This window comes from Panthera pardus, unplaced genomic scaffold, assembly GCF_024362965.1.
Source record: "Panthera pardus isolate Hobbes unplaced genomic scaffold, ASM2436296v1 HiC_scaffold_26, whole genome shotgun sequence".
Lineage (NCBI taxonomy): Eukaryota > Metazoa > Chordata > Mammalia > Carnivora > Felidae > Panthera > Panthera pardus.
Genome location: NW_026526832.1, coordinates 10284517 through 10294705, shown reverse-complemented (window position 1 = coordinate 10294705; position 10189 = coordinate 10284517). Strand labels below are relative to the sequence as shown.

Here is a 10189-nt window from a genome sequence, read left to right as displayed (position 1 = left end):
AAGATATACTTTTGACAAGTTACATGACTGCCTCTTGCAGAGAACTATTGCGCGATAATGCTTAGCATGGTGATTCGAAGATAGTACGTGCTTGGCATGTCCTAGTTCCGTTTCTTCCCCTCGTACCTGACACATGTTGAGAAGTGTTCCTGAAGACCACACAGCCTGTGTAAGTGTATTGGGAGCGCAGACATAAGCTGGTGTTTGCTGATAGCTTGCCCGTATCTATTTAAACTACATTTTCTCCAATCTTCCCCATTAAAAATAATTGCTTCAGAATGTGTTCTTTTTTTTTTCCTTCCCTTCTCTGTGGATCATAACTAGCAGGTCAAAGCTGGAAAGCAGAGAGCATGTGAGTCACTGAGGTGAGGTAAGAGATTGTTAACAGCCAAATTTCTGTAGTGCTTGTGCAAAAAAAAAAAAAAAAAAAATGGTCTGGCTTCAAGGCTATAGAAATAACCTCTATGAATTTGCAACCATCAGGCCTGTCTTATGTCTAAAGCCAAATGCATTTCCCACCCCGCACTCCAGTCTTTTAGTTTAGTGGATTGGCTGGAGAGAATTCAAGTCTGCTGGACACTTTTGCAAACACCTGACCCCAATTACAATTTTGTTAAGATTTCACTTGGGGGAAAATTCAGTTCATTTGTCCTAAACCTTTATGACCATTTTGAAGATACTGCATTAGCACATCTGGAAAGCAAGTGAGTTTTCTCCTAAACCAATGTATACCTTTCAGCTGCTGAAGCGATACTGTTAAGCCAAAGTATCAATGACATTGTGTGTGGTTTCGCTTCACGATTTCTTTTCCTGTGTTCACAGTAATGGGAGCTTAGGTCTGGGAGAAATAAGAGGCCTTGGTACTGCACACCCTGCCGTCTTGTGAGGGTTCACAGCAGAGGCCCTGTGACGTCACATCTTATACCCGGTAAAAAGGGCAGCAGAAAATATTTCCACGTAGTATGTGACACAATGCTCTCATCCACCCTATTTTTACTGGACCTGAGATGTATTTGTTAGTGAAGGCACATGTGCCTTCAAAATGAATGAATGAATGTGTATCAACTGAATTAAAAAGAAAACCCTTCGGGGCACCTGGGTGTCCCGGTCGGTTGAGCGTCGACTTTAGCTCAGGTCATGATCTCGCATTTGTGGGTTCAAGCCCTGTGACAGGCTCTGCGCTGACAGCTTGGGAGCCTGGAGCCTGCTTTGGACTCTGTGTCTCCCTCCCTCTCCGCCCCTCCCCTGCCCGTGCTTTCTCTGTCTCTCAAAAAATAAAATAAAACGTTAAAAAAAATTTTTTTAGTTAAAAATTAACTCCCACTTTGCTAGGTGTTTGCTGTTGAATTGAATTTTAACTTCTGTGTTGGGTCTCATAAATTCAGAAACATAGAGATCAGGAATTTGGTAGGAAACTGAACGCTGAAAGCCTATTTAAAAAAAAAAAAAGCAAGCAGCCTATTACGTAATATGGGCAGATAAAATGTTCACAATGCAACACTTTAATTCAAACACAAGTAGTAGTTGGAATGGATACATTAGGCTATATTTGCTACAACATAAAGTAAAACTTCATAACAAGATTATGAAAGTGATTTTTATTATTGGACAATGGTGTCCTGTTATAGACAGTTACAGGTACAGAATGCTTTTAATTGGGCATATCAAACAGCAAAAGATACATATGAATGCTGTGTCCCCAAAATGGATTTCACTTACAACTATGTGTTATAGTTGCTCTGTACATATTAAAAGCATAAGTGATGAAATAGAAAAATAAGAAATGGTTAAAAAGCTATCATAGAGTTATAAACATCTACTAAAGTATCACACTGTGTATCATAGCTAAGAACATACAAATTAATATAAATGCTATGCAACTATTTGATCTAATATAGATCTAATAAGGAAATGTTAAGGCCATAATAACACTTCACAGGTGAAGGCTAAGTTCTGAGACATGAGAGCTTTCAGGGAAAAAAAAAAAAAAAAAAAAAAAAGTTTTCCGATAACCCACAAGACAAACCTGAGACATCTTTCTGTTTGGAGAAAAAGCAATTTTCTTACAACGTCAAAGCTTCATATATAAAGGAAGCATTTAATAAACAATATACTTTATTACAATAACCTGGAGCAGATATTCTGACTACAATAGTGACCAGCAAATAGATTCTTTCTCCGGAAGAAATAAAATAAGGTTTTCTGATTAAGCCAGTAGCCTCATTATCGTAGTCTCCAACCAAGTGTGGTTATTTTTGCTTATTTTTGGTTTTGCTTTCCTTCCTTTAACGAGGTTATAAAATATACAATCAACTAGGCTGTATTAAATAAGCCAGGTAACCTCCAAGAGCCCACCTTACTTCCTCGTATATAAGCTGAGCTTTTCCCTTGCCAAAATTGTTGGATGAACTGAGCCTACACACACAAAACAAGATCACAGCACATCTGTATTTGGTTGACTTAATGAGGCGTCCAGATCAGCACACGATTGCTTTTGCTACCATACGTCTCAGAGTCAGCGGGCTAGGGCATGGTCTCAGCCTTGCTTAGGGCAAGGGGGGTGATGACGTTTTGGAATAGCTGGTGACAAAAAAAAACTTAAACACATTGGGTAAGCCTGACCTCTACAGTTGAATTTAGTTGCCTTTAAAAATAACTGGCACAGTTCTCCATATTCAAGAGGCAGCACTATGAGATTTGATTCCATGAAATTTTTGTTAACAAAATAATTCCAAATCACAAAACAGATCTTCTGTGTTGTAGATTTTTCTTAAAAGTCTACTTGGGATTTAACATTGGCCCACAAAGTATCTTATTTCTAAATGTTCGTATTTCAACTTTTGTGCCGCAGATTAATTAATGTGGAACGCGTGGGGAAATGCGTAACCATTTTTCTTCCTTTTCATTTCTCGCTCGTTTTTCTCACCACCCCTCCACACGACCGCCAAGCACTCCTTCCTTCCTCTTTTACAATTTTGATGAAAAGATTCCAAAGATCTTCAATGTAGGAAAAGCAAGCTTTCAGGACACTGCATGTCTCCTCTGAAGTCCACATGCAATGAAAGTTAAAGCTCTAACCTTCACTTTGTACTCCTCCGATCTTCCAGCACTTTTTTTTTTTTTTTTTCCGTTTTTAGGATCCTTACATAAACAGAACCTATACATTTCGTTCAGGCTTTATGTTTTCACAGTTTCCAAAGTGACCACTCACTGGGTTGACTATCCTGAACAGCCCGCCTGATCTGATCAGCTCCATGGGAACATAATGGAATCTTCAAAACAGCCTCCCAAGACTACCTTCGGATTCTGACTTTCCAAACACAGACATGAATGCTATTACAAGAAAAAAAAAAAAAAAAACAAAAAAAAACATCATTTAAAAGAAAAACTAGGTCTGTTATGATGGGAAGTTTCTCCCTTGGTCTCTAATAAAGAGAACATCCAGATAAGTCACTGCATTTTTCACTATTCATCAGGCAGACACTGGTTAAATTTCTCTGCCTTGCACAGGCTAATAATGGCTGTATTTCCAGTAACTTCGACTGGAACTCAACAATCAGAATGGCTTTATGATTAAATTCAAATTGAAGCATGCCAAGAGTTTAGAATTATGGCATATTCACTACGTCAATTTCACAAGGCGATTCTGGATTGCGGATATAATTTTAGAAAATATGTTGTAAAATAATAAGGAACACATCGTACAGACCCAATCTTGAAATTATTCAGTTCTCATTCAAGTTGTGGATCAGAGAACAGACTTTGCTTCAACTTGGTTTTCATGATGTCGAAACAGGCTTGTTTCCCGTATCTGAGCCAAAATTGGTTGAATCGAACTTTTTGATTGGTCTTTCTTTTGGAAAGACAAACATTATTCAAACTTTACTTAACAAAAATAATACTATTTAATGATACGATAACACACATATTGCTTATGAATAATTATATATGTATTGAATAGTATTTGGTGACTTTATTTTTAAAGTACGAGACTGAATGACATCAGTGCATTATAATCACATCATTTAAAGCTTAGCTGGGCTGGTAAATCTTTTGTTGTTGATTTGTTTTTTGTTTTTGTTTGTTTGTTGGTTGGTTGGTTTTTTGTTTGTTTTGCTCATAACTGAAATTCTGTACTTTGGCCACCAACAGAGGTATGACTTCGGCTTGGAATTTTTTACAGCTGAACAACTTACACTTTAAAATTCATCATAAATCACTGAAACTTACTATAATCACTAAATTAGCCACTATTAAATTTCTCTGTAAGCAAATGAGTTTATGACTTTTGCAAAAAAGAAAGCATATCGGTAGGCAAAAAGATAAATCCATCCATAGACGCTAGAGCTTAACTAAACTATTTTTTATTGAAAAGGTGAAGAAAGGAATTTCTGGTCTTTACTTTTCCCTTATCACCTTCAATCACATGGCTTATACTGAAATTATCTGCCTTTGTGTATTCAACAATATATTTTGAAACTTTGCTTAATGTGATTTTCTAAGGACCAGATCTCAGCACACAGAACATCAATCTTGGATCTCACCCACAAAGGCATTTTTACTGAAACACTTCTTCATCAGGTCATTTGTGTCTATGCTTACGTGTGTTTAAATCCAAAGGATGCTCCCTCAAGAAATTATTGTTACCAGCCCTTGATTTATGCATAAAAATTCTTTGGACCCTTTAATTCTTTGATTCAAAAAACTCTTCTAGAAGCTCCTGCGTAGCCCAGTGCTCGTCTGAGCACACATGTGTGAAGCACATCATCTGGGGGTCAGCTGGTCTACGCTCACTTTAGAGGCTAACCGAGAAAGTGACACAGAGGAGCTAGAAAATTCTACTCCCTATCCCCCCAAACCTGAGTACTTCTAACATTCCAGCTTGCTTCTGGCCTCACACTGGCAGTCCTCCTCAGCTTGTAACTTTTGGACAGCACTATCGAGGAGCTCCATGGACTCTCTGAGAGTGACGTTGATTTTAAATGACTTGGGTTTAATGGTCAGACCGTAATCAAAATCCATTTTCGAGAGTTCGTCTGGATCGGCCTTGAAATTGCACTCATGAGCCAGGATGGAAATGAAAAGAAAGAGCTGCATCTTGGAAAGCTCTTCCCCAATGCACCGCCGTTTGCCTACTGAAAAAATCATCACGCTGCTGGCCAGGTCCTTGTCGATGAAGCCGTCCTTGTCCAAGAACCGGGCTGGATCAAAGTCCTCTGGGTTAGGCCACTTCTCCGGGTCATGATTCACGGACCACTGGTTAACAAAAACCACCGTGTCCTTGGGAATGTGGTAGCCCAGGACGGAGGCACTGGTGGCGGTGGCGTGAGGAATGGTGACGGGCACAAAGCTGGAGAAGCGCATGGCTTCGTAAAGAAAGGCCATGACGTAGGGCAGGTTGGGCTGGTCTTGCAGGCAGGGTAGGCGGTCTCTACCCACGACTTGATCCAGTTCTGCCTGGACCCGAGCCTGCACTTCAGGATACCTGTTTGGTTGTTAATGCAGAAGGAGAAAATGAGTGGGGAAAAGTAATTCTTCTTTCATCTACAAAGCACATGACAATTTAATTCCACTTTCTTTGTCGGAATCAGTGGCCGAATTAACATTTCCAGACAAACAAACACACAAAAACTAAAATGGTTTCCTAATTTCTCACTAAATTACGGGATGGATGAATTAATAGCTCTATTTCCCATAATAAGCCTCACATGGCTAATGCTCTTTCCTACTGTAAGTCGAAAAAAGTCTAAGTTTTCTCAGCCTGAAAAAGCTCCAAACAGACAAGGCCAACTTCTCCATGAGGCACAGCAGACCATGCCAAGGACCCACAATACTTTTCAGGAGCCCATGGAAATGTTTTCCTTTCTTTTAAAATCATTAAAAAAAAAACAAAAACCGTTTAGGTCAAAGAGAATATTTTAATATATAATTTTAATATATTTATCTTTAAACAAATAGTAATAAAATATCATTAAAAAGTTTTCATGGGGTAATAAATCTACAGTGGCAAAACCACCCAGGACCCATACAAATAAAAAAGCAGCCCCCCAAACGGGTCCTTCCCCCGCCCAACACACACATCTTCCTTTTAATTCCAGCAGACACACTGCCGTCACTTCATACAAACTGGTATCCCAACAGATGAAGGTACAGATCGTCTAAATTTAAAAGAAAATTCCCAGTGTTCAAGAGATTATGGTACAAGCTGTAATGCTTATTCACTGTCAGCGATACAAATAGTACTGTCCTTTTGGAAAACAAAATCTTAGCACTAAGCAAGATGCATAGGAGTTAACTCCTCCCCACTCCTTTTTTAAACCCAGTAATCCATGTCCAGAAATGTATGTGCAGGAAACGACAGGTGCAAACATATCTGACTACAACAACAGTCAAAATTTTTAAAAGGCAGTCAACAATGTTAAAAGAAGCGATTATATATAATGGTGTTATTACGGCAAAAATATTAGGTAACTATCAAAAGTCACTACAATAAAGTTTAAAAGATGGGGAAATGTCCATTACAATAAGTGAAAATGCCAGAAGTTAAAAAATAAAGTAAATAATTATTGCATCTCTGAAAAATAATTCAAGCATGTATGGGATGAAATTATGGGTGATTTAAAAAACTGCTTCATGAATAGCATACTTCAGGAGTCTGGAAACTTTTTCATAAAGGGCCAGATAGTAAATACTTTAGGCTTTGCAGACCAAACCCTCTGTCACAACCAGCCAGCTCTGCCTTGCGCTATGAAGGCGGCCATAGACAATACATAAATGAGTGGGCATGGTTGTATTTTGATAAAAAACTTACACCCAAAAATGAGCAGTGTAATTTGCCAACCCCTGTCCTACTGTCTTCGCTAAAATGAAGAAAAACGTATTCACCAGCTACATTGAACTGAAAGTGACTCCAAAATTGTTTTATTTACTTTTGCTGCCCAATTCAATCTCTAATGGAAAAAAAAAAAAAAGGCAGTTTCTAAAGATAATGTTTATGGCGGGTGCAAACGACCCATTGCTCTCATTTTGGGATGTCTTCTTCCTGATCTGTTATGGACTTCTTTTTGATTTTTGCTCATTGCTCATAGCGTTTCTGGGGCCTTAATGCTGAAAAGCAATTTTAAATATACAAAAACTTCAATTTATAAAAGCAGTTGCACAGTCTAAGGACACACAGGTTGCAGGATTCTAATAAGAAAAGAAGTGCTCCTTGCCTTCCAATTTCTGGGTTACCAACAAATTCAGCACCGCCCCCCCCCCCCCCCCCACTTCCTTTCACACCAAGAAATGGCACAACCAGGATTTCTGCTCTCTCAAGGCAACCAAAATTTGCCTTTAGTGAGACATCTGCCTCTGGAGCAGAGATGCCCACAAAACCTGGCTGCTCTGTTAAATCTAAATTTCAGATAAACAATGGCTAATCTTTTAGTAGAAGTATGTCCAATGTGGAATTTATTTTTAGTTTCTACGTCTGGCAACACCCTATGCCAGCAACATGTTTGCTTCCTGCGTGCAGGGCTTCCTTCCCAGAGGTCGGCGACCTTAATCAAGGTGGGCACTGCCTACCGGCTCGCAAACCAAGCCTGGCCCAGGGACCAGAAAAGTCCGTCCGCGGGCGCCTCCTGGATACCGTGTTTGCCTTTCGAGACGCTGCTCTGCGCTCGGTAAAAGTGACTGCTTCTCCGGTTTTTTACCCAGACACTTCTCACACTGCTAGCGCGGCGTTTTCGTTAACCCAGCGCAACCCGCTAATTTCTGGCCGCCTTCCTAAAGCTTCCGTGCGGGTTCACGGTTGGCGGGGCCGGCCTCCGAGCACTTCCTCTGCCCGGGAACAAAGCCCGGACGCGCGGCTGGCTTGCAGCGCCGGGGCTGGGCGGCCTCGGATCTGCGCCGGTGACAGGCTGAGCCCATCAGGCTCGTGTGTTTATTGAACATATTTACCCGTTACCCCTTCTTTCGGAAGCGTGCCAATTTTGCCTCTGCTGTGTCAGGGAGGCAGACATCGGCGCTGATCTGCAGACACTTAAAAGATCTTGCCTTTCGGGGCTCTCACAAATGTGTCCCCACTTGGAGAGGCAGCGGGCGACAAGATCAAAGATGCGGGCCGCGCGCGGTCTCAGCCCGCACCTTGCCTTCCCGAGCTGCGCTTTCCGGCCGCGATCTCTGCTTCGAGAGACGGGGACCTGTCGCGAAACCCCAAACCCTGCCCAAACCCTGGGCGTCCGTCGCGACCTCAGCACATTCTAGCCTTTTCCAGGGGAGGAAAGAAGGCCCGGCCCACGCCTCCTGGAGGTGTTACCTGGTGAAAAGGATGAGCAGCCACTGCAGCGCGGTGGAGAGCGTGTCCTGGCTGGCGCCGAAGATGTCGGTGACAGTGGCCGGCACGTACTCCATGTCCAGCCGCGCGCCGCCGTCGTCCGAGCCCTCGGCCGCCTCCGCCTTCCCCGCGGAGAGGATGAAGGCGTCCATCATGTCGCGGGGGGCGGCCCCGTGCTGCAGGCTTTCTCGGTGCTTCAGGAACTTGTTGAGGACGAAGTTGCTGAAGTTGTGGTTGAGCTGCTCGAACTCGCGGAAGGCGGTGCGCACGGGGTTGGGGAAGCGCTGCAGCCAGGGCAGCACGTCCACCAAGCTGCCCGCGCCCACCGTGCGCCCGAATTTGTCGTTGTGGCTGAGCAGCTCGCGGAACTCCGCGTCGTCGTGGCTGTAGCGGCAGCCGAAGCACACGGCGCTCATGACGTTGGCCACCGCCACCACGGTCAGCTGCCGCGGGTCGACGTAGGCGCCGCCCGCGCTGCCGCGCACCAGCAGCTCCACCAGCTCGCGCGCCTCGCCCAGCACGTGGCCCTCGAGGATGCGCCGGCTGCGCGGCTGGCGCGTGCAGAAGGCTCGCATGGTGCTCTGCGCCGCGCGCCGCTGCGTCTTCCAGCTCTGGGAGTACTGGCCGAAAGCCAGGCTGCGGCCGCCCGACACCACTCGAAAGGAGGCGAAGCGCGGCCGGTCGGCGAAGGCGGCGCCCTGCTGCACCAGCGCCTGGCGGATGGCGCGCTCGCCGTTCAGCACCACCACCGGGCAGTTGCCCAGGCGGATCTGGAAGACGTCGCCGTAGCGCCGCGCGAGGCGCGCGAACGAGAGGTGCGGCGCCGGGCCCATCGCCGCCGCGTTTCCGATCAGCGGCCAGGCGAAGGGGCCGGGCGGCGCGGACCCCGGCTGCCGCCGCCGCTGCCTCAGCAGCCACTGGCCCACGTGCACCGCGGCCAGCACCGACAGGAGCAGCAGAAGCGTGGTCTGCTGGGTGGACAGCGCGCTCGGCTGCAGGGGAGCGTCGGGACCGAGGCCGGTGGCCATACTGGAGAGAGAAGGGCGAAGGCGTGACACTCAGGTGTGCAGAGAAAGGAGCGGGCGCCCCACGCCCCTACCCGCTAGGCGTCGGGTTCCCTCGCGCTGTTGGGAAGAGAGGAGGTCCGGCGTGGGGCAGGTCAGGGAGGGCTCACTGGGGAAGCAGCAGAGGACGCGCCTTTCCCGAATCCCAAACCCATTCCCCAAAGGAGAAGGGAAGGAGCGCGTCCTCTCAGTGACCCGGACTGTCCGTCCCCACCCCAACCCCTTCCTCGTAGCGGTTCCGGCAATTCGGGGACAACCCGAAGGGCATCAAGGCGGAGGCGCTCAGTTCCCTTCTCAGTTCCCCCTGAGGCCGGGGGAAGGCGGCTCCGTGGATAGACTGACCTGCGAGGTGGCGCGGTTTCCAGCGGCGCGGGATGGACGGGTCCGAAATAGGGCTGGAGCCTTCGTGGAGAGCAAGACGTCTCCAGGAAGTCCGAGGCCTCGCCTGGACACCTGCTGCTCTGGGAGCTTGAACACCCACTCTGGAGCCTCTAGGTGTCGTCCGAGCCAGGGGCGCTGGGATTGGGATGAGGACCGAGAAGGGTGCCCAGCCCTTTGCCCAGCCCTGCTACACCTGGGGCCTCGGCAGAGGTTTTCTCACAGCATGCGCACTTGAGACTGGGGTCGACGAGTGGAGTCAACTCCTAGCCTTCACGCCCCCCGCTCGTCTCTGACAGCTGGGGTCGCAGAGGTGTGGCCCGTTTGCACACAGTCAAGCCAGAGGATCCGAACGCGCCACCCCTCCTATCTGGCTGCTAAGGTCTGTGTGTAGCGGAGTAGAACCTGGTGGGGGGCGGGGCTTGCGGGG

General features: G+C 46.0%; 1 protein-coding gene across 2 annotated transcripts; it reads right to left on the bottom strand.

Annotated features, from left to right (window-relative positions):
- Positions 1 to 1583: 1583 nt before the first annotated feature.
- CYP1B1 (cytochrome P450 family 1 subfamily B member 1) lies at positions 1584 to 9832 on the bottom strand. Of its 2 annotated transcripts, none has more exons than XM_019447225.2 (3): positions 9724 to 9832; positions 8300 to 9441; positions 1584 to 5485 (listed from the first exon to the last, which is right to left on the bottom strand). In XM_019447225.2, the coding sequence occupies exons 2-3, from the start codon at positions 9343 to 9345 to the stop codon at positions 4870 to 4872; spliced, it is 1662 nt and encodes a 553-aa protein (XP_019302770.2). In that variant the 5' UTR covers positions 9346 to 9441; positions 9724 to 9832; the 3' UTR covers positions 1584 to 4869. The 2 variants fall into 2 exon arrangements, with proteins under 2 accessions (XP_019302770.2, XP_019302761.2); XM_019447216.2 differs by having other exon boundaries at positions 8300 to 9346; positions 9724 to 9826.
- Positions 9833 to 10189: the final 357 nt, after the last annotated feature.

What these genes read in the sequence shown, in the direction of transcription:
- CYP1B1 (XM_019447225.2), bottom strand. Translation starts at nt 9,345, where the DNA reads ATGGCCACCGGCCTCGGTCCCGACGCTCCCCTGCAGCCGAGCGCGCTG. An exon ending in CTGCTCATCCTTTTCACCAG is followed by an intron (nt 5,486 to 8,299) that starts GTAACACCTCCA and finishes ACAACCAAACAG; the next exon opens with GTATCCTGAAGTGCAGGCTC.